At 38.5% G+C, this 23,715-nt stretch overlaps 1 protein-coding gene across 14 annotated transcripts in view; it reads left to right on the top strand.

The window, feature by feature from the left end:
* The window catches only part of tenm3 (teneurin transmembrane protein 3), a 685,400-nt gene that overhangs the window by 567,045 nt on the left and 94,640 nt on the right, over nt 1-23,715 (top strand). For 9 of the 14 annotated variants that reach the window (XM_056271755.1, XM_056271754.1, XM_056271758.1 and 6 more), the window contains 3 exons: nt 3,500-3,728; nt 10,614-10,712; nt 13,009-13,247. In XM_056271755.1, coding sequence (XP_056127730.1) covers nt 3,500-3,728; nt 10,614-10,712; nt 13,009-13,247 — 567 coding nt within the window. The remainder of the gene's footprint in view (nt 1-3,499; nt 3,729-10,613; nt 10,713-13,008; nt 13,248-23,715) is intronic. The other 5 variants (XM_056271762.1, XM_056271763.1, XM_056271765.1 and 2 more) reach the window with 1 other exon arrangement.

Below are 23,715 nucleotides of genomic sequence, written 5' to 3' on the forward strand. Positions count from 1 at the left end.
GATGTCAGTATAAAAGATGACACTTTATCAAATAAAATACTCAAATCTGTCATATTTTTGGCACACTGTGTCTTTTGAGTAAACTCGACATGTCTCGTATATTCTCTGAAAACAGTTCTTAATATTTTATGCAATTCTTGTGTTAAGATTTTTAATTGGGAAAACAAGACAAAAATATATGTTTGGCCAATGCAGCATTACACTTGTGCTCAATATATTAAATAGGACATTAAACATGTTAACCTACTGTTGTTACTGTTTGTATAGCAACACCCATATGGGCCAACTATTAACCTTAGCACAAACTATGTTAACGTGCAAGAGTCGTATCATGTAGTTTATATGTCAGTTTGTTTATGCTTGGGTTAACCTCTATATAGATGTGTTCTGAACAGTTCCAATGCTGTATTATTTATAGGAATGTTTCCTTCCAAATTGAGAAGCTTTTGATCAGACTACTCCTGTGAGCCACAGTGTGCCTTTGTCTTCTTTGGGCTAACATTCTGTCACCCCTCTTTGAAAGTGTATCTTCCTTAGGCATAATGGCACAGAAAGCATATAGAGTTGTGTTTACTTATAGGGGCAAAAGCTAATTGAGTACAGAAAAGCACCTTTCCGACAAGGATTGTGTGTCTGACAGACTGATTATCATGGGAATGAACAGTACTATGCGCCATCAGTTGCAGAGGAGGCTGGAAATTGAATTTTAACAGGCTCAACAGTCCCTCTTTCCTCTTCCTCCATTGTTTTTGATTTTGTTGTTGTGCTCTTTGAAGCCAGCAGCTGCAGAGTAGATAGGACCCAATGGAACATGTTCACCCAGACTATGGAAATGTACCCAAGCACTCCCTCGAGTACGCTATGAGAATCCAATCTGAAAGCTGTCTGTGCTCTCTCACCGCCTCTAGGTTTCAGGTACTTGCTTTGTTTTGGTCAAAGAATAGATCAATCCTTGTTTTTGTGTGTGTGTGGGGGGTGGGGGGGTGGGGGTTGTTACAGCCCATCTTGTGGCTTTTTGTTTGCATGGATGACTTTTAGGGTGAAAACAGTACACGCGTGCAGACCTCAGACAAAAGCTTGAAGCTAGATGTGATGTGATTCCCAACAGATTTGCACTCATGTATCTATGTTTTGCCTTAAGCAATCCATACCACACCTGTCTTCTTCTTTCAGCCTCTCTGCAAACCTTTCTTACTCTCCTCATTCTCTCAGCACATCATATTTTTACTTGAACAGAGCACACTGTATCCCAGTATACTGCGGGGGTGGTCAGAACATCCTCCGTTGAGCTCTTTGATTCATGATCAGCTACACACACCTGAACCGCAGGGATAAAAACGCATCATCATTAGGGGTGTTCTGTTTGACAAAAATCATACATATCATGCTGATATTATATATCACAATCGTGTTATTTTTGCAGAAAATTCAACCCCTGAATCTGACTAGGTACGTCTGAAGCCATTGTAAAATAAATGTATGCATACTTGCACACCTGTGACAGTGTGACCACACATTTGTTGAATTTTATAATAATGTGGCAGGTTCCAATGTTGCTTGGCAACCTTGAACAACCTACAGTAGGGGTTTTCAAACTTTTCATACATTTGTTGTATATTTTAAACATACTTTTTTTTACTGTGTGAGAAAAAATAATTAACAATAAAAAATATTTTAAATAAAAAGTAAATTAAAGATGATAATAAATAATTGCTTTTTATTTTGGCAATTTAACAAAACCATAATTATGAAAATATTATTTGGAAAATGTAGAAATATTAAATTAAGCATATTTAATATCTTACGTTTTGGGGGGGAGATACAGATTGTTAATATTCGTATTACACTGTTACAACTTGGGTGTTCAGACTAAGAAACAAGTGAAGAAAAGGTACAAAGAGATAGTAGAGCACTTGTCAAACACCAATCGTATAACCTACTGCACTATTGTTTGCTAGCATGAGTGTCGTCAAGCCTGCAGATGCTTCAAAGAGACAAACAGGAGATGAGAGTGAATGAAACAGACATTTTCAAGCAGCACTAGAAAAGGTCAAAGAAGCCATGAAATGGCCTTGTTGCATCAGAAAAGAATTCTTCTGCTGCAGTCTGAATCTGCCAGAAGCTTCTCAACCGCAGTGCACACTCACTTACTCGCCGTTTGTCATTCTGCTTAGTTCTTATAGCTACCCTGCTGTATCAAACTACCATCAAAAAAGGCCACACGAGTAACACAGAAGAGCGCAGGAAGTTGAGAAATGGTTTTGTCTTTCTGGAAAGGCTGCTGCGCATACCTATCATTGTGTTTCATCTTATCTATGTTCAAGGAAAAGGATTTTGTGGCCTCAAGTTACAACACATAATCTCTTGCTCTCTCTCTCAATTTCTCATTCTAGATTTGACTCACCAGAGGTTTAGACGAGGACGTGATCCCTCATGATGTGACAAATGCCGAAATCGGCATAGCTAGTTGTAGGCTAATGCTAAGTAGGCTACACAGCTTTGTCGGTCTTTAAAACCTCCCCTTTTTCTCACCTCTGTGCTACAACCGGAAAAGGTGTTTTAAGGAGCTTGCAAAAGTGCTTTCAAGGTTCTGATTATGTGCCTATGGCAATGATACACATCGAATACACTGTATGTCCAAAGCCTTTAGGGCCCTGTTTAAACCTGCTACCGTATTTATGTGTTTTCAGTGTTCACACATTTTGTTTTCAACTACCTCTGGAAGTGATCGACAGTGGACAAGTTCAAATGTTTTAGACACCTTTTACACCTGAATTTAACATTGTCCATTTGGGATCAGATTGACAAAAACACATCTTATAATCAGGTGAAAACAGAGCCTATGAAAGAAAAGTAAAGTTGACAAGGACAGGTAAACATACACTGTCGCTTTGCCTACGCAGTTGCATCTACCCATACAGTACAATTAATATAAATAAACTTGATTTTAAGATTGAAGTAGATTTTCAAGGCATTTTGAACTGGCTGCAGGGCAGAGAGGTTATTTGCATTTCAACTGTGGTCTGTGGCAAACGCAGTCTTAAGCTCGGCCAATAAAGCGCCTACTCTGCTCACAATCTCCACTACTCGGCACGCAACTTCTTCATACACTTCTCGTTAACATGGTGCAATCCCAAACAAACCCAAGGGTGGATTTATTGCAATAATGACAGATAAGTGCCGCCGGGGACGCCGGCACATATGAAAGCGGATGTTTAATCGTCTCTATCATATGCTTAAATGTGTATGAGTGCGTGCATATGTGTCGTTGTCATCATGTACTCAGCAGTTCGACAGCTGGTGTGGGTGGGTACTAAATGGTTAGTCATCATCACTCTGTTGTAATATGACCCAGATGTTCTTTGGCAAAAGCACATTCATCCAGACACATTTGCCTAACTGCCACAATTAATTACCAAGGACAACTGATTACATCTGCACAGCGTAACTACGCCACCTCGCCATTGGTTAACCCGGTTTCGTTTGATTCTTTCCGCAGATCAACCGTCCAATCATCATCAGCAGGGCCAGTCCACGCTGCCACCAGCTCCGCCTCTGCACAAGCAGCAGCCGTCGGTGACGGCGCTGAACCACAACTCTCTGTGTAGCCGCAGGAACGTGAGCCCGGCCCCTCCGGCCGCCCTCCCCGCCGAACTGCAAACCACACCCGAGTCAGTGCCGCTGCAGGACAGCTGGGTCCTGGGCAGCAATGTGCCGCTGGAGAGTAGGTCAGTTACGCAATCACACACACCAGCACAGTTACATGTGTGTCCAAGTGTGACCTGTGATATGGACAGATATTTTATCGACATTGCTCACACAGCAGAACACGTGACCTTCATATCTGTCTCAAAACAGTATGACTGCAGGGCTTTTATTTATAATGCATCAAGTATCCAGCATACTAACAAACCTGATAGTATAATTTACATTCATCATTCACAAATGAATTTTTGAACATCATCAGTCAAAATTAGGTATCATCAGTCTCACAAAGCGTTTTATAATAAGGCAGTGTCAAAAGTGCTTCTGCTGACTCTGCTAACATCCCAGAGTGTGAGTGACTGAGGCCTCGCCAAGCTTAGGGGAGGATACGGCTTGGTTGTTTTCCCCTCATAAATCAGTGAGGCTGTAAGCTCGGAGGATACTCTTAGGGGTCTTTAAACACTAGCAGAAGGGAGCGCTTTGTTTTGGTGGTTGAACGTTAGCACTGTAATGGCCTCTCTCTGTTTTTGATCTACTCTTTCTAGTGACACTGTATATATAATGACTAAGCCTACCCCATTAAGGGATGTAACCACCTAGCACTCCTTTCATTCATCCTGTGTGATATAAGCAGAGTCATACAGAGTGGGGGTGGGTGCTGAGAGAAACTTTTTTAAAGCACTTGGTAAGTGATGCTGTCATTGTGTTAAATATCTGACTGCCATTCTTTAAAAATGCTTGATGAAAGGCAGTCAAGAGAAAGAGAGACAGCCTCAGTTCCTCTCCACATACTGAAAGCGATAGACCTTAGTCTGGATAGACAGCATATTCAATTTAATGTAAATGGGAGCAAGGCTTTGAAGGATATATGTACAGTCCTGCAGTGGCTAATTGCACCTCAATATCAAGCCAACAAAATATTGAAAAAAGTAAAAGTAACCGTGCCTTTCTACAGTATTTTGCTGCAGTGCAGGTAGTTGCTTAAAATGCTGTAATATGGCTTCACACATAAATGCTCAAATGCACTTCTTAATGAAAATATACATTTTGAAAAGGTTTCATGTAAATACAGTTGGTTTGCCTTAAGACAACATAAACAAACCAGACAAAAAAGGACTTTAATTTGTTTACTTTAATAAATTGTTTATTTTTTTATCAATATTTAGAGGTTGCATTAATATTTATAGTAATATTTATATATTAATATGTAATAATATTGACTTAATACCTAATTTAATCATATTAAATCAACAGTTTTTACCGTGGAATTTAAATTGATATTGAAAATTTTGAAATTATCTATTGACCTCTGGTATAGGCTACTAAAATACTGGTATTGTGACAACCCTAGTGGACAAAAAAGTAGTTTTTAAATATGAGACATTAAGTCAACACATTAAACACACTGTACATCACCCCTCACAACATTGTAATTGCGTTAGATTAAATATGGCAAGTACCCAGACTAAGGTATGCTTTTGAGTTTATATTTTATGTGCAAACATGGTGACATGGTGTTAAGAGATCCAAGAATAACACACCTGCCTCTGCACCTCCGCCCTCAAGTTTCACATCATGGCCCTTCACATGGACACAGTGGTCACAAAACTGAAATTTCCAACAGCTACACTTCCTTTATGGTCTTTCCCTCTGTTTCTCTGTTTTCCTCACAACTCTTTCTCACTTTATATTGTATCTCAGTTATTTTTTATTACTATGCCGTGGTCTTGCTTTTTTGCCTTGTGTCTCGTGTCAACCACAGCAAGATGTCTGCACTTTTGTCCATTGTTGTTCCACCCCCATTGTTTTGCTTTCTGTCTCTCTTCCAACTTTCGCTCTGCTATTTGTTTTTGTTCTTCACTCTCTGTCTCAGTGGTCAGACCATATCCTCGAAATCTTATCCTTGGCACTCCTCCACTCATATTGACAAAGAATTATGTAGATTTCTGTAGATATTAGCAAGAGAGCTTAAATGTCTGTTTATATCGTGAGATCTCACTGAGGAAGACCACACACAGTCAGTAGGTTCTCTGACACTTACAGATGCTTGTAAATCCAACTATGGTGTTGCATCTTCTTACCAAATAAACAATCCGAAAACACACTCTAGTTCAGTTATGCTCAAAATCACACATTGTATGCGTGGCTGCATTGGTTCAAAAGGTGCCGTGTTCCAAGTTAGACATGGAGATTACTTAACAACTGTTTACATGATACGGACTGACTTTTAGAGTTAAAATAAACAAAACATCCAGCTCCTCGACAGGCACAACAGTGAAGTTTAGATGAAAGTAATGAGAAACATCAGCACTGGTAAATGGAAGAAAACATGCTGGCAGAGAGTACAAATGCAAACCCTTCACAACATGTCCCTGAACAAGTCCATTGATTTGTTTGAGGCAGTAGATTCTGGCTGAGGAAATGAACGAAAAAATTCAGTAGACTGAATTAGCCTTTTGAGAAAATTGAACAATCCAGTCCATAAATGCATCCTGCTAATTTACTTGCACCGGGATAAGTTATTATTTGACGTTATTTAGTTGCTTTTTTACATCATTTTCATTAGTGGAATAATTTAGCTGTTAGGTATAGTAAATTGCTCCAACGACACCTATGCTTCAATATAGACCTCTTCCCTGTATTTACAAGCATGAACGATTGGTTCCCGGGGCTCATGTTGGTAATGTTTAGCAATTACTGACTGTACCTTTAAGCCATTATTGACATTGCCATGAACCTTGTGGTGAAATACAGATCACGTCTGAGCATATGCTTCTACATTCTTGTAATTTGTGCACAATTTGTGCTAAACAGGCAATTGAGTCTGAACGATCATGACTGGCTCTCATACGGTCAATTACCTCACTCTACTGTCTTTACTCTCTATGCTATTTGATGATGCTGTTAAAGTGGGGAAAAGAGAAACACGAGAAGCCTCTTGAGACACCTGCCGGTCCTTAACTGATTAAAATATCTCAAGATCTGCACAAGTATGTTTTCCGCATTCAGAGTCTGAGTATTTCAAGTGTAAAAACAAATCAGGCAATTGGCGAACCTGCTTCTGGACTAGAGTATGCAACATCCCCTGCCATCACTCTGTTCTATATCCACTCCAGGCTTTCCATTTCCCATCCATAAATGTGTGCCCAGTTACCATTTTTGTAGATGAAAGAAGTTTTAATATATCTAATTATATTATACATAAAATGAAATGTCCTTACTGTTATTGTTTTTTAATTTTGAATATACTATTTGAGAGGGAGTGACATATTACCCACGTTTTGTCCATTTGTTCCTTTTGCATACTATTGTATTTTTGATCGTCTTCACATTCCATCTATCTTTCTTTTGACTGCTGATAATCTATCACTGCTGTTTAATGCGTGCTGAATTCTTGCTTCTTATGCCATTAACATGCATGTTCTGCTTGTGATAGAGTGGTAATGGATTTATCTTGAATTGAGGGAGAAAACTGAAGCACTTGACATTCCAAAACCTCGCTCTAGGCAAAATAACACATCTTGCAACATACTCTGTTCTGACCATGATTTAATTTTTGCACATTGCAAAACGGCTTTACTTTCAAGCCGTTCTCCATGTGGAGATAACCAGAAAGGTTCACATCAGCAAAACACACAGGGGTCCCCCATGTGAATCTCAAAGCACTTTTGACTCATAGGTCAGTTCCCATGTCATGCCTCAGAGGTTAGACAGCTAAAGATAGACCTCACGACTTGCACCATCACAAGAGAGAACAAAGTGCTCATTGCATTCGATCACAAAATCTCCTTTTCTGTAGATATTAGCTTGTTATAAGGAGGAAATGGACTGTAATTAAAGCCAGTCTTACACAAATGTCCTGTAAACTTCCTCTAGCAAAAGGCAGTAAACCTGAGAAAGTGCCAAATGAACATTTACTGATTCTTTACTTTGTTTATTGTCTTTTTCTTTGGTAAATGGTTTTGAAGAGGAGTGATTTATTGCTTCAAAACAAAACCAGACATCACATTGACGTTAAAGTAAAGCATCATCCATCAGTATAACTAGGTGTTACTGTAATTAAAAACAAGTATAAAATCCTGATGACTCATAAAGGATTGTGTGCAGAGTACAATCACACACCATTCAGCCAAGTGTGCCAATTGTCAAGAGCCTTTAGATGTTTTGTTATTTTATCTGTGATCTCCACCCCCAGTTTATAAACAGGGAACAGACCGGGTCAATCCGCATAGACAAAACACACAGCAACTGTGAGATGCCGCTCAGTACAGGCTTATCTAAGAGCTGTGGATCATTCAGCACTGACACTTTGTCCTTTGTCACTTTTATAACTTCACAGTAGAAGAATACACTGCAGGCAGCATTGAAAGAATGGGCTTCTTAAGAATAACAATAGCCTCTATTTGCATTTTCCTTCACATTGAGGTTATGATTTTTTTGTGCATTTTTTTCTATCTCTTTCTGCCTCCATACTGTGTTGTGGAGTGGAAAGATGAATTTTAAACCTGTTATAGTTTATTATGAGAGAGATAGTTTTTCACAGTAGATATATGTGCTGTAGATTGAATATAGATGTAGTTGTTCAAAAGTGTGAAGCACAGGGCTGTTGGTTAGCACGAATGAAGCATAAAAAGTGAAGTGTGTATTTATTATGAAGATCATAGGTCCTTGTTAGAAGATTATGAAAATATGTTTCCACGTTATTCAATTCATCGAAATAACTCATCTAAACATTTTACTGTGTCGAATAGTAATTCCATGACTGAAAAATGTTACAATTTGTATTTCTTTTAAGTAGACTATCTTCGATTATGCCGCTGTATATAACCATTGTTGAGTTATTTGCCAGTTCTTTTAATGCGTCCGCTCTTCCAAAATCTTCTGTGAAGGTATTTGTCAGAGGATGACAAACGTGAAAGGAGATACATGGATTAGCATAGCAATTTCCAGCCTGGTGTCATGCATGCTGTAATCAATTAACAATGGTTATCCCGTCCCTCCTGCTCGGAAATCCCTGTTCGCTGTCTTCTATGTCAAAGTAACGTTATTCCTGTCCTACCTAAACAACAGATGCCCCAGTCAGTCCATAGATACTACAGCTGGGAATTCTATCTCTTTCTGATCATGTGTCTTCTATTAGCTCTCGTGAAGGTGGGCGGTGAAAGTATTAACATTTTTACTGAGGGTTTAATCTCATATCAGCATTTAGTTTTCAACTATTTTCAAGCATGCACCACCTCTTATTGCTTTGATCCCTTTAATTGTGATAAAACCCAATGTTAAACGACTATAAACGCCATATGAACCGTGAATAGAGTGAATTGAAATTGTCAGCAATCGCCACAAAATGTAGCATTTATCATTTTCATGACAGAGTGACTTACAGTAAATAGGTCTGTATTTTGTGTTAATACAGTGTTAATAAGTGTTAGTTCCCAGAGTTTGTCTTTGTATCTTTTTCTATTCATTGTCTCAAAAAAAGGACAAAACAGGGAATTTGAAACTATACATAAGTTATTTTAAATGCTGTCGTGTGGTTTGTTTAAAAGCGGGGCACTCTGTGTAATTCAAGACGGACGAACATATGGTCAAGTCGTGTTATTGAGTTACATGTCAGCAAGTCACTTGTTGTAAAAACTTGAAGTAAAGGTTTAAACTCCTGCTATGAGGTCAGAAGGGTGAGTTGGTTAGAGCGTAGGTCATAGTGGTGTTATGCGGGGAAAACTTAAAAGTTATGTGTAAAGTCATACCGAATTACTCTTGGAATCCCATGCATCTGTTTTCATCCCATAAGAAAATTTGTGGAGAGGAATGAAAAACTCTACATTCCCCCATGGCTTTAGATCAGTGCTTCTCAAGTGGTTTTACTTTTTGGACTTCGGCTAGCTCAATGCTAAACATTTTAAGCATGCAGAACGAAGCAGAAATGTCTTTAAAGTCAATACCGGTAATTGAAATATATTATTTGGTTTATTTATTTTTTACTAAATGTCTCAGCAGCAAACAATTCACTGCATTGTGGTCAATACAAACCATTTAATGCTGTCTGGGTCATATTTTCCTTTACCTTGGTTTTTTTTTTTTTTTTTTTTTCATGTTTTTTGAATATGAGGGCTTGACAACACAACCTGTCCATGGTGATATATGCCTTGCCTCGCAATCTTCTACCAAGTGACAGATTAATTTTTTATCAAAATAGAGTAGAGGATAATTCGTGCACAGCCTTTGATGTCAACAACAAAATATATGGGAAGCATTGTTTTCTCCCTCATATAATTTGATTAGCCTATTTTTATATCCTAACAAAATGCAATTACAAGGTTAGTTGCATTTTATTTTTGACCTTTAGCATTGTTTTTCCCAGCTGCCCGCAACACTATCAGAACAGATCCATGACTAATTTCAGGGTCACGACACACCAATTGAAAACCTCTGCTTCAGATTATATGCACCTCTAGAGATACCCATCCCTCTCTCAGAGAATGCTATTGACTATAGACGAAGTACAGTAATTAATATATTCTCACACTTAGCTCATAGTGGATGTAGAGAGCCTACCAATAACACTTTACAGTCATTCAGTGCGCTTGAGTAATTCTGTGGCTCTTTTCACCATAATAAATATCCCCTCCTTATCAGAGCATGTTAGTGCTTCCATTTAGAGGAAAACTGAATGATATATTGAACATAAAACTGCAGTATATTTATTTTATGAGTCTTCTCATGTGTGGGTTCGCGTGCGACTGTCTGTCTTTCATTCGGTGTACATTCAGCTATGACTGACTGCCGTCTGGGAAGCTCTTTCTCTGTGGATTTGCTGCCAAACTCATAATTAGAAATACCTTGACTGTCTCATCACCAGAAAGCACTGACGACCTTTATTCTAATTGTTTGTCTTTCTCATGTAGAAAATTAGCAAAGCAAGCAGTTCTTGAAAACGGGCATGACAACTTAATAGAGATGGATGTGTTCCCTCCCGTGTGCCACGAGGGCGGCTATGGGGACGGGTATGTGCTCCTGAGTTTTCTCATGGTGCCAGCTGCTGATGCCAAGCCCAACACTGAGCCAACCAAAGTGCTAAATCTCCAGACGCCCCACCCCAACACAGCCACCCCCAAACAGAAGGCCAGCGCTGAGCCAACCAAATGGCCAAAGTCCCATATTAAGCCAACCAAATTTAGACAAAGCGGTCATGTACTGGCCCAAGCACCTATCATATATCTCTTCCCTTGTTCAGTTAGCCAGTGAATGCAAATTATCAAGAGGCATTTGATTGGCAGCAGATTCTGACACTGGTACTTGCTTAGGAATAATTGCTCTAAATTAAGTTGCAATAAAAATCCAGTAATATGTTAATCGATTCGCCACTTGCATAAATCAAGTTACACAGCCTTTAATATTTTAATTTGACTAATTCTTTAATTGATATTCCTGCATTACTAGATTAAATCCGGACTGCCTTGCACAGCATCTTGGCTTTGATTGGGTTGATTGATAATATTGGAGTAACAGTGAGTTGGCAGCAACTGTTTACTGCACTAAAACAAGAGCACAGTTTCTCTCTTTCTCTCTCTCTCTCTCTCTCTCTCTCTCTCTCTCTCTCTCTCTCTCTCTCTCTCTCTCTCTCTCTCTCTCTCTCTCTCTCTCTCTCTCTGTCGCTGCATTAGAATGCAGAGAGATTGTCGAATGAATTGTCTCGCTAATTGGATTTAGTGCTCAGTGTTATTTGATATCGCAGCTCGAATCATCTGTTTGTTCCATTGTTCAGTGTCTTCATGGGTCATTCTGTCAACATAAGGAATGCAATCGAACAGACAACCATGCAGTTTTAGAGAATTGCTTAGCTCTGCAAGCTTGTGAGTTGTTTTGTTTAACAAAAGGAGGGAATTTCATGTTGTTGAAGAGGGTTATGTATAGGCCTATAATAAATGCATTGGAGAGCCTGGGGTTAGTTTTCTCTTTTTAACTCAAGTGAATATTTATCTGTATAGACACATACATATATCTAAAAGTTTTAGCTACAAAAAAAAACCTTTAAACATTTACACTGTTGTTTCCCCAGTGAAGTACCATGAAACTAAATGAGTAAAGTTGGCACAATGAAATTTGCCATTAAATAGTTTATTAGTGTTTGAGCTAAACTTAACCAGAAAAACCATTATGAAACGAAATTCATGAGAAGAGTAAAAAATATTAACAATTTGTATTTATACAGGTTACAACAACCTTCATTGTATGATTGCCTTGTATAATTTGTATTTATTTTTAATATTTTCAAAACTTGACTTTTAACTCTTTCATTTTTATATAAACATTTTCACACAAAAAAAAAACCTTTTTCCACAAGAAAATATTATAATTTAATCTAGGTATTTGAAAACACCATACAAAACATCTGCTGGAGAAAATGTACATTTATGTTTCAAAACCTTACAGTTAGATAATATAGACAATATACTGTAGATATAGACAACTAGTCCTGGTTGCCACTATGTCAACAGTTCGTCCCCTGGGATAATATAATCTTTAAAGGCTGAATTTGATTAAATACATTTTTTAAATGTCCTCTTCTGCTGAGGAAACAATACCGTTGGTGATTTTTAATTAGAAAAAGCTTTTTCTCTACCTCTTAAATCCAATCAGCTGATTCCAGATTTATCGTGGAAAGTGCCACTTACACACACACACACACACAGGCACACACACACACACACATATTCACACATATCACATTTCCCATTTCTCATTTCTCCACTTTCATTTGGGCAAAGAAGCACAGCAGGCTAAAGGGAAGTCAAACACTAGGGCTTTGATTGAGATGTGTTCGGTAAAGGTTGAAAAGAGAAGAGAGCCAGATTTTCACTGTGGTGTTCAAGCAAACAGAAAGGGCCAGCTTAATAAATGTGCTGGTAATATCTGCCCAGCATAATTACCACATGCCAAGGGCTTCTGTTAGCCAATCATACTTTAAGTGCCAATCAGCAGGAGAGGGTGACACTAGCTTAGCGGGGGACATACAGGAGCAGGCCAGTTTGCGAGGGCTGTACGCCTCACTTCTTGTTCTGCACCCCGCTTTGTGAACAATCTGTGCTGCTATTACTATTAATTTAGACTTATTATACTGAGCTTTCTATGAAAAGTTATCTGATTTTATGAACTATAACAGACAAGTTCTTGGCATTAATCTTTTTTTCCTAAAGCTATTTAATGAAAAAAAAAACGTATTAAATGTGTCATATGTCTGTCACAACGAGAGTAAATGTTCATTGCTCTTTTCTTTCTCTCTCTCTCTCTCTTTTTCAGGCACTTTCTCTTTAAGACAGGCACCGGCACCACTCCTCTGTTCAGCACGGCCACGCCAGGCTACACCATGGCCACGGGGGCGGTCTACTCGCCCCCTACACGGCCCCTGCCCCGCAACACACTCTCCCGCAGCGCCTTCAAGTTCAAGAAGTCCTCTAAGTACTGCTCATGGAGGTGCACGGCCCTCAGTGCCATGGCTGTTTCCATACTGCTCTCTGTGCTGCTCTGTTACTGCATTGGTAGGTGAAACTCTGATGCTTTGCAGTATGATTGGGTCAACTAGATCAGTCCTACAACTGACTAGCTGACTAGTGAAGTCATTCATTTGTTTAATTTATTTCCGTTTTCTCTGAAAAGTTGCATATTTAAATCCATCCCCTTTTAAGCACCGGTACTACAGCCATACACATGCAGAAGGACGCCTGTTGCATTACCACCTAAGCATATTGCAGCACGAGTGCATTTTTAAGACGTTGCATTAAGAAAAAAATATTCTTGGAACCTCTGCTTTCTGTTTTGTTCTGCTCAGTATAACAGTTTTGAACACTAGAATGCATCCTGCCAAGGTGACCCTGAAATCTGAAATAATTTTTCCAATTATAATGCATAATATATATAATTTATTGTATATAATATTTTTAAAATAATAATTTAAAATGAATAACTTATTTTTTAAAATTAATTTAATTATAATTATTTCTATTTAATTGCATATAATCTTATTCCATTATTAAATAATGATTTATTGCTTCCTTAAAGGCCGGTTCACACCAAGGATGATAACTATAACTATAATGATATAATTCTGAAAATCATTCTAAATGTAAAAGAATTGCATTGAGTCCACACCATAAGTATAACGGTAATGACAGAGAGGAAAAATATATTTGGAATCGCTTTCAGAATTTTTTTTTCCTGCTGATGAAGAATAATTCATACATTGACAGCCAATCAGAATCCATTAAAAGCAATAGATGACAAAACTGCAGCGCATGTTTAAAATGAACAGAACGTTATCGTGCGCAGGTGTGGACACTAATCTGGTTAACGTTATAGCTATCGTTCTTGGTGTGAATGGCCCTTAAGACTGACTGGTCATTCAGGCAACCCAATTCATAGCTTTCTTGAGTAAAGCTCCTGTCCCACATAACCACTTTGCCTTGTAATATTCAGAATATTTGATGCCACTTGATTTCTGAGCAACTTTATGTAGGGATAATTTCGTTCAGGTTACCCCCTCTAGCAAGCCTGCAAAATGTTGTGTACATAATATAATGGCTGTGGAGTACTATTTAAAAATCAACTGCTTTGTCAATTAAGTTGCCATGGAAACCACAGAAAAAAAATATTTGGTCTATTACTCAGTCACCTGCTCAATGTGACCATGTTGCCATAGTAGCCGAATGTGGCCACATCGGCAGATAAACATTTTGTTATTTTCCTGTTGCGTCCTCTTAGATTTAAGTTCGCTTTCATTTAGTATTTATCATGTACTGTGTGCCAAATGTAGACAGCCTTGTTTAAGCTTCCTCTCTGAATGGAGCCAGCAGTTTCCTCATTCCATACAAATGCCACGCTGATGAGAGGATTTGTGAATGGCCTGTAGAGATGCTGTTTTGTAGGTGGGCTGGTTTGTCTCAAAGACGCGATGGTTCTGTTGAACGAACCACATGGGAGAGACAGTGATGCGGCAGGCACGGGACCTCTGCTTGTTTTCCTTCAGTTCACACTACACTCTTTATTCTGCTATAATGTGAGAGGGTGTTTTTTGCTCCTGGCCATTTTTGTAATGGTTCTATTACTGAAGAAAGAAGGGACACACGACACCCTATGATGCTAAACATCACATTTCACTCCAAAATCAAAAGAAAAAATATTACTATTTTGTGTAAAATTTTGTCTGTTTTTAGAGCTCTATTTACATCCTCTAATTGTAGCCTGCTGTAATGTGAAAAAACAAACAAAAAAAACCTTATTTAAATGAGACATTATGGCCCGGTTTCACAGACAGGGTTTAGACTAAGCCAGGATTAGGCCTTAGTTCAATTAGGGCATTTAAGTAGCTTTTATAAACGTGCCTTAGAAAACAACATTACTGGAGTATATTTAGACAAAACAATGGCATATTTTAAGATATGTCAGTGCAAGTTCCTTTCAGTTAAAACAGCTCAATTAGTCTGAGACTAGTCTTGTCTGTAAAACCGTGGTAACCATCTTTTAAAATATAAATGTGTATATCTGAAAATCGCTTATATCACGCAAAACCGTGCAAATTATACTTTGTTCTCAAACTGTTAATGTTAACAACGTCAGCATTGCGTGTGACTACATGTAATGTCCTTCCGATATGTATCCTTGTTTTCGCATGGGCCGGTTGCAGTCTCTTTTTTTCTGTAGCCACTCCGAAGTCCGAACGAAGTCTTTTGCATTTTACAACGGGGGAATCTGTTGTCACTGGTGATTGTTGTTTGAACCTTTCTGGATCTGCCATCAAATTGATAAGTTTAAATATATCAAGTGCTGTGAGAAAAGGCTAAATCTCCACCTCCAACATCCTCACTCGCAATATATCCTACTAGTCGAGACCTCTTCTTTATGTGTACAGATGTGACGCAATGACGCAAAGACATGCTCGAATCTCCCGCGGAAATCCACCAGTACCACTGGAGTTAAAAACATTATTACAAGCTTACCGCTTTGAATCGAGCTAAGGCAAGCAGATAGTTTTGAACACTGGCTGGTTATGTTTTTTCTCAAATATGTATTTTGGATAATTTTTAACCCCAAAAAAGCTACGGACTGCAGCTTTAAATGTATGTATTAATTTTAATCCAAAGTGATTACATCAAATAAATACATACATTTATTAAGAGTGCGTGCTCATCATTACTGCATTATATGATATTTAATGTTCTGAAAATGTAAAACCAGCATGTTAATATTATGATTGTCCAACATATTGTCCTCTGTCCAAAATTCATTGGTTCCACACCTTTATTGCTTCAAAAAACGTAATAGGACACCAACTGACTAATATTTGTGGAAAGTGCAATATGATCTAATCTAAACTGTATTAAAAGGACAAAATTAGTCATATTCACATGACTAGTTTCTAGTGATCAGACATAGGAAACACACACCCAGATAGGCACAATTCTACTCATTTTTTTTGGGGGGGATTGATGATGTCAAGAGTGGCCTCCAAAGTCAATAAGAGGAAATGAAGTGCCCTCTGTTTCCTTTCTCCATGCAATATTGCTCCAAACCTATTCAGTGCTAGAGATCCAGCGGCCCCCTTTTATCATGAAGTCATAAAGGGATGAGAGGACCGCATCAGTGAGTCCCTATTACATCCAAAAAGGAATGCATTTGTTCACTCAGTGGCCTTTCATTATTGTCCGTTTTTGTGTCACGTTGAGAAAAGTCATATGTAGTTCAATTTGTCGCTGCTGGGATTGACAAGATGTACAGTATTAAAGCCTGTGCAGCATTAGTGCCGTGTCCAACAGGTTTAAAGAAAGTATTTGGATTCTCTGTGTGATCAGCAAGCAGAGTGGCTGAATAACAAAAGCTAATTTTGCTCTTTAGAGAAATGAAGCCAAATCCATTTCAGAGTTAATTATTCCACTGTATTGGAGACAGTTCAGCAGCTTCCAGAGAGCTATTTACTGACACTCCACAGCCAGGTCTACTGCTATTGTCAATACAGCTGCTAATAGAGCAGAGATCACAGCCTTCTAGAGAGACTGAAAGAGAGCAAGACACGATTGCAACGTTTTTCATAGTCGGCCCATTTTCATTCTGTATATTCATCTTCAAAATGATGCTCTTAGCCTTATGAGAAAACCTCAGTTTATTTGGCCTATTCAGACGTCTGGAAATCAAAGTAAAAAGTTTGCCGGAAAAAAAGCATCGTGTGACTTGTAGAAATGTTGTTTTTTAAAGTCCCAACAATGTTTGTCATAATGACATACTGTAGCTGTTAGTTGTTATCAGCGACATTATGAAGATTGTGTTTGTACTGTGTCTGGCTTACAACTAACTGGCCAGACCCTCAGCAGCTCTGATCATTACTGAAGATGCACACAGCAGGACATTTAAGAACATCACAGAAATTATGGAAATATATGGAGAGCTAATCATGACAGTGCCCTGTAGGGGCCAAACATTAACAAGCCCAAAAACAGATTTCTTCTCACTTTCTTTCATCTGTGGCTGTTCCCTGTCCCGTTCCAGCTTTCATTATCAGACCTCATTATCCCTCTGAATTTGCGTTCCAAAACCTGTTATTTCAAACGACTGATGTTATGGGAATACACAATGGAACATTGTTACTAGACTTTTTCTTCCTGTTCAAGATGTTTCCACAAATGGATTTGACGATATATTTACTAAATGACTTTCCATTTACTAAATTACTGCTGTTCCTCCCAAATTACTGCGCAGAATTAATAAAGTTTAAGGTAATAATAAGTTAGACCTACTTAAAGAGTTTGATCATCCTTAAGCAGCTCTACTTACATCTGATCATTTAACTGTTATCCTAAAAAACAAACAAACGTGTTTAAACAAAGGGCAGAGTTTTCGCAGGAGAAATACCAATATGATATTTTCTTACAAGGCACTGTAATTGAATAGTGTCCACCTGCACAGCAGCAGAAACACACATCACAACAGTTTCCTGAAAGCAGTGCCAGTGGCAAAATAATTTGTATTACTGGCTTTAAGCTGCTGAACATAATCCTGTTTTTTCCTGTTACTATCCAAAACATATTTAACTGAGATATTTTATCCTTTGTTGTTATCTCTTTTTCTTCTGCTTTTAGCATAATTGGATTATTCCTTCCAATATACATTTACATTCTGTTATTCTGAACTGATTGAATATAGTTTACTGCGAAACTTGTGCACGTATTAATGAGGATATATATTGTGATATATTTTGTTAACAATTATAATCATAATATATGATCATAGTGTCTTCCTAAAACTACAGCTTGCCCACAGAGACCTGAAAATCTGAATGGTTAAGGCTTAACAAAAAAATAATTATATTATTGAAATATTATGCCACAACACTAAATCTATTTAGTACTTGTAACTGGTTGGGTTAAAGAGATTATGTAAAGGATGCAATGGAAAAGTATCTTAATGAAAGTATCCTAAAAGAGAGAAAAGTGTACAATTTGATTAATAGATAATCCTTAATGACAAGAACCATATCTAAGCATTGATCCAGTAAACACTTAGCCAAACAGATAACTTTTACTGTAATCTTCTGTAAAAACTGATGTGACGTAATGGTTCTTCTGCGGTGGATGTGTCTTAAATTATGCATAAGAATGCATTATAGCTGGAGTAAAACGAGTTCAATGTATGCAGCGTCTTGGTCTCACCGTGTCTCACACTGTCAACATTGCAGATGGAGAACATATCCTTCTTTTTGGGTTCACACAGCAAACAATGCTTCTCTCGCTATGCGTCCGCAGCTCTTCCAGCTAGTAAGAAAACCCGGAGCCTTTTCTCTGTCAGTCCCATCTGGTGTGTCAGACCCCAGCCATCTCCACTAAGCCCACACCCACACAACAGGAAAGACAGAGGATGGGGAAATCAGATTTCTCTCCCTCTGTCCTTGTTCAACAGGGTTAACATAGCCACGTAGAGATTTTCCATGAATGTTCGATCAATACCACATCCTTGGAGGATGGCTTTAATACTAGATGGGGGTTCACCCGGATGCCTCAAACATGTTGACTGGCTCCTCGATGGCCACTAAAATCCCAATAGAACCATAGGTTAACTGAATGGGCCTGAGACCAGTCATTTTTTACTCGCTTAACTGCTCCTTGAACTTCTTAAAAAAAAAAAAAAAAAAAACGTTTTTTACTCACTTAGCACAACCCCGGATGAAATGCCTTCATGCCAGCATGGTGGTCACATGTAAATACAGAGCAGGTTTGTCCTGCGGGTTTCATTTCATTTCATAGTCGAGTCCCTCTTTTTTATCCTAAGCAGGTTCTGTTCTTTTGAAAAATTGTCCAAATCCTGCACATTCTTTGGTTTTCCAGCATCTTCTGTATATTTTACCCATTCTCTGCATTGATCTAATGATTTTGAGATTCATCTTTTCACACTTAGGACAATTACAAAATGTTATGTATATAAAATTATAAATAAACATTTCTAAGATCTCCAGATCAATATGTAATATACAGTAGACTATTTGCCAAAACAGAAAAAAAAAAGATCATGGTAAATTATTTGTGCATAACCTCATTAATAATTCATGAGCAAAGCTTGACAACCAACCCGTCTATACTCCTTTCCTCAACTATTCCCTTTTTAAATCAAAGTGATGCCCTTTGTGAACAAGTTGAATCTTCTGAACAGAATGCTGATGGCCTCTCACATTCCTCTTAGCATTGAGACCAAAAGCTGGAGAAAGTCATAAGGGGGCCCCAGTGGACTAAACACCAGTCAGAGGAAGCATGGCATGCCAAGAGTTCCTCAGTCATGTTTTAAAAGATGGAGAAGCCACTCATAAATACTTCACAGCTTTTCGCACCTATGAAAAGCATTTTACATTTAGGCAGAGCCAGGCAGAGTTTTTCATTCGGTCTCTGTCTCCCTGAATGAGTTGTGACACTCTGGAGAAAATACTAACTCACAGTCTTTCCACAGCGCACTCTCATTTTCACAGGTTAGCGAGCTGCTTTGTCTACCCACTTATAATTTTCACAGAATGATTTTAGAGTAACTAATAGTCTGTCATTTAAAAAAAAAAAGTATTTGTTGCGTACCTTGTTCACCCTGAATTTGAAAAAAGCAAGTTTTGAAAAAAAAAGAAATTGTTTTCCATAAATGGGCATACAAAAATGTAGCTTTGGTGCTTTGCAAAAAGTGGCTGATGATTGTAAATAAGGACGGTGAGAGTTGAGGTAATTTGTGTGGGTGATTTGGAAATGCTCAGGGGACAGGCTGTCAGCGGTTGTACTCACAACACAACACCCTGAGGGACGGAAGGACATTTGGTTTTGCCCTTGATTTATTGCTGCAGAAAGTCTTTTTTATTCATTGGTGTGTATCTCACAGTTAAAGCAACGGTTCACGGCTGACGCTTTTCTTTTCTTTTTTTAATCAGTTTTCTCGGTGTTGCTTACTTTTTGTTTTTCTCCCACTAATATCTTAAAATAGTTTCTCGTTGAGTCACAGAAAGCCATTTTTCCCCATCCTTGCTAATGATCATAAGCGGCATATATATAGTGAGAAATATAGAGCTGTATTTTAAGATGAAGCATCACTGGGTCCTCGATAGCATTGCGAGTCCCACTGGTTACATAACCGCCAATCCTGCCTTGTATAAGTTCCCTTGCATTTAGCTGAACTGTAATTCGTACCGCTTTGTGTGTGGACTCTGCCTTTGTGAAAACTCTTCCTCCTCTTATTCATTCATGTACTCATTCTGCACACACTTAAGGCATGTAAGCGGCCCACCTTCAAACTGATCAAGCATTTTGCTTCCCTCCATTGCCCTCTCTCTCTCTCTTTCCTCTCACAATCATGTAGTATTGGTCTTTCTATGGAGCCTGCTCTATCATTCATCTCTCGCTGGTCCCAGGGCTCATCAACAAAGCGATCCACCTCCCATGATCTCACCCACCTTTAGCTGTTTTAGCACTCGTGAGACAACCGAGGGAAAGGAGACGAGGAAAAAAACCTAACAGCCAATATACATTTTTGTCAGATGAGAGAACTAGATGCTTTTTTATTTTGCACTTGGCACATTTGTATTCTAATAGCCTGGATGTGTTCCATACACACATGCATGAACGTTCCTGAACGCCCAACGGCTCTTAGATCTGTGCGTGCCCATCCTCTATCCCTATTTTTAATATTATTTATTCATCCACACTAGTTTCAATTTCAGACATTGCAACAAGTGAATCCAATTGACCATCAAGAAACGGTTTCATTAACAATAAGAATCTGGTACAGAGGTGAGAGACTTTACACATCCACATTTATTCCTCGTTTATGATTCGGAAAGTTAATGGAGCACCCTGGTCAAAAGTGTGTGCGAGCTGCTCGATCAGATCAGCAGGGGGTGGCCATCTTTCTGCCGGAGAAGTCAATACCGCCCACTCTCCCATAAACCCCTGCTTCGGCTCAGGTCAGAGTGCTGGACATCGGCTGCTCGATGAATGGGCAGGCTCAGCGGGTATCTAATTTAATGAGAGAGAAAGAGTGAGAGAGAACCATATAGAAAGATATAAAGAGAGTTTGGAGAATGAGCTTAAGGAATTTCATAAGCCAATTACTGCTCAAATACTTTAATGTAACTGAGTCGCACATCAACTCTTCTATACTCTCTCTATGTCTTTATCTGCCTCATTACTGCTCCAATGTCATTGGAGCACTTTTGTTGTATAATGTTTCGAAAAGCTGGAGAGCTGCATCTACACATACAGTATCAGGAATACTAGCAAAATCAAACAGTCACAGATAACAAGCACACATAAGAAACTTTAAGCACACAAGTACACAGACACAAATACACTAGCACAGAGAGGAGTATGATTTATGTGGGGAGGTTGTGTGTGTGTGCTCTGGGGGCATAAGAGACCCAGTGGGGGTTGTTGGCAGGTCTAAATTACCTTTATTAGAGCCAACGTCTGCAGCTAGCACTGCTGTTACTCAGAGAGAGGATCAGCCTGTCCCCTCAGAGCAGCCCACCTCAGCACAGCTACCACACACACATACATACAGGGACCCATATACAGGATCTCCTCTGAGATTCTCATACTAATGCAAGACAAAACCAACTAATGATATAACAAATCACAGGGACATTACAATTACCACTAGATTAAGGCTCTAAGTGGTGTAATTGTTATAGGAATTGTTTAGCCAAACATGAAACTATATTTATTTACACTCATGTTGTTTCAAACTTGTATGGCTTACACTTCTTTTTGCCATACAATGACCGCATACAAAGACGACAGGCAATACAGCTCCAAATAGGACAATATAAGTATCATAGAAGTATGTTATCATACTCGTTATATTCTAAGTCTCCTGAAGCTGTACTGCTGTTCTTGTATAAGAAACAGACTGAAATTAAGTCACTTATAATCTTGTCCTCTGCTACGGTATACTGTAGTTCATGCGTAGACAAATCATTCATGCGTAGACAAATCTGTGGATGAGACGAGACGAGTGTTTTCTAGGGGTTTTCTAACAAAAAGATCTTAAAAAGCATTAATAATTTTGCTCACAACTTGTGTTTTTTTTTCTTTTGAACCTTAACATCTCAATGCAAATATTGGTCATGTTAGCATTGTAAAAATAGCTGAGTTCTTCAAAACATCTATCGCATAAATGTTGATTAAATCATGACAGAATATTCATTTTGGGGTGAACTAGTATCTCTTTAAGGTTCTTGGATTAATTGCATTAATAAATATTATGGGTTTTATTCTTGGTAGGGTTGAGATTAAACTGGAGAAAGCTTCCACAAATTGCTGCAGTGTTTTTCTCAATGTCTGCAAAATGAATAACCTACCCAATGCTCAATCACTAGTATGTTTGAGCAGTATTTTTTGTCAACCCCTTGATATTTCGCTGTACTTCCTCTCATTTTACAGCCAACTAGTTCCCCATATAAGAATCAGCCCTCATGATGGCTTAGTTCCTACAGCATCTTACAGATTGAACACTATCCTGTATGACCTTTCCAGGCATGTGCTTTAGAGGCATCACCAGGGAAACAAAACATGCTCAAATGGGTGCTGATTCGCCCAGGTCGTCATGCTACCCACAGGGAACTCATGGGAGAACGTTTGGCAAACCCACCTTGAACTATTACCAGATTGTGTTTCCAGCCACACCTGAACTGAACCTTGTTTCAGAGGTATACAGGGCCAGTGTGATTTTCGAACCCTTGAATCCCAAATTGCACAAGTTTACTGAACCCTTCCCTCCCCATCATTCTCCCCAACACGGGCCAAATAATAGACCGGTTTGGTAAGAACATTCAGACATTTCAGGAACAAGTGAAATGAGACGGTGAAAGCAGCTGTCTAAACAAATTACTCCACAGCGCAGCCGCATACTCTTTGCAGTCACTAATACTGAATTCATCAGCTAAGGCAAATATCCATCTTAGAGCTGTTTAACTTAAAACCCTGAGCTTTGATGAAGGAATTGGTGTTGTCACCTGACATGACAATGACTCTTTAAAGAGTTGCTTTAAACCAGGCATAATATAGAGGCATAATTACAAATTGCCCTGTTTCTGTGTACACGTCATCAAGAAAGAGATGTTTTTACGAGGGGCAAGGGGCGTTAATGCTTTTGATAATGAGGGCACATTAAAGAAAAATGATGTGCTTGGATAAATAATTTATAATAAATACTGCATTATAAGAAAAAAAAGAATTGCCCATTTTGATTCAATGCTGATTACTAATGGTGTTTACACAAGTATCACTTTTACTATTGCTGATATTTTAAGTATTAATCTTTAGCATGTTAGTTTGTGCTGCAAATCCTGTGACTTGATCGGGAAATATGTGGTGTTAATTGTCTAAGTGAACAAACCAACAATTATCCTGATGGACATTAAAGATCCTATAGACGTTGAAGGAAGGTCCCAAGTCATATCCAGAAAACAGAAAGTCATAGAAATTTGGGGGTAAAGGTGAT

This window comes from Rhinichthys klamathensis, unplaced genomic scaffold (genome assembly GCF_029890125.1).
Source record: "Rhinichthys klamathensis goyatoka isolate OS25496 unplaced genomic scaffold, OSU_Roscu_1.1 h1tg000325l_1, whole genome shotgun sequence".
In the NCBI taxonomy this organism is placed as follows: domain Eukaryota; kingdom Metazoa; phylum Chordata; class Actinopteri; order Cypriniformes; family Leuciscidae; genus Rhinichthys; species Rhinichthys klamathensis.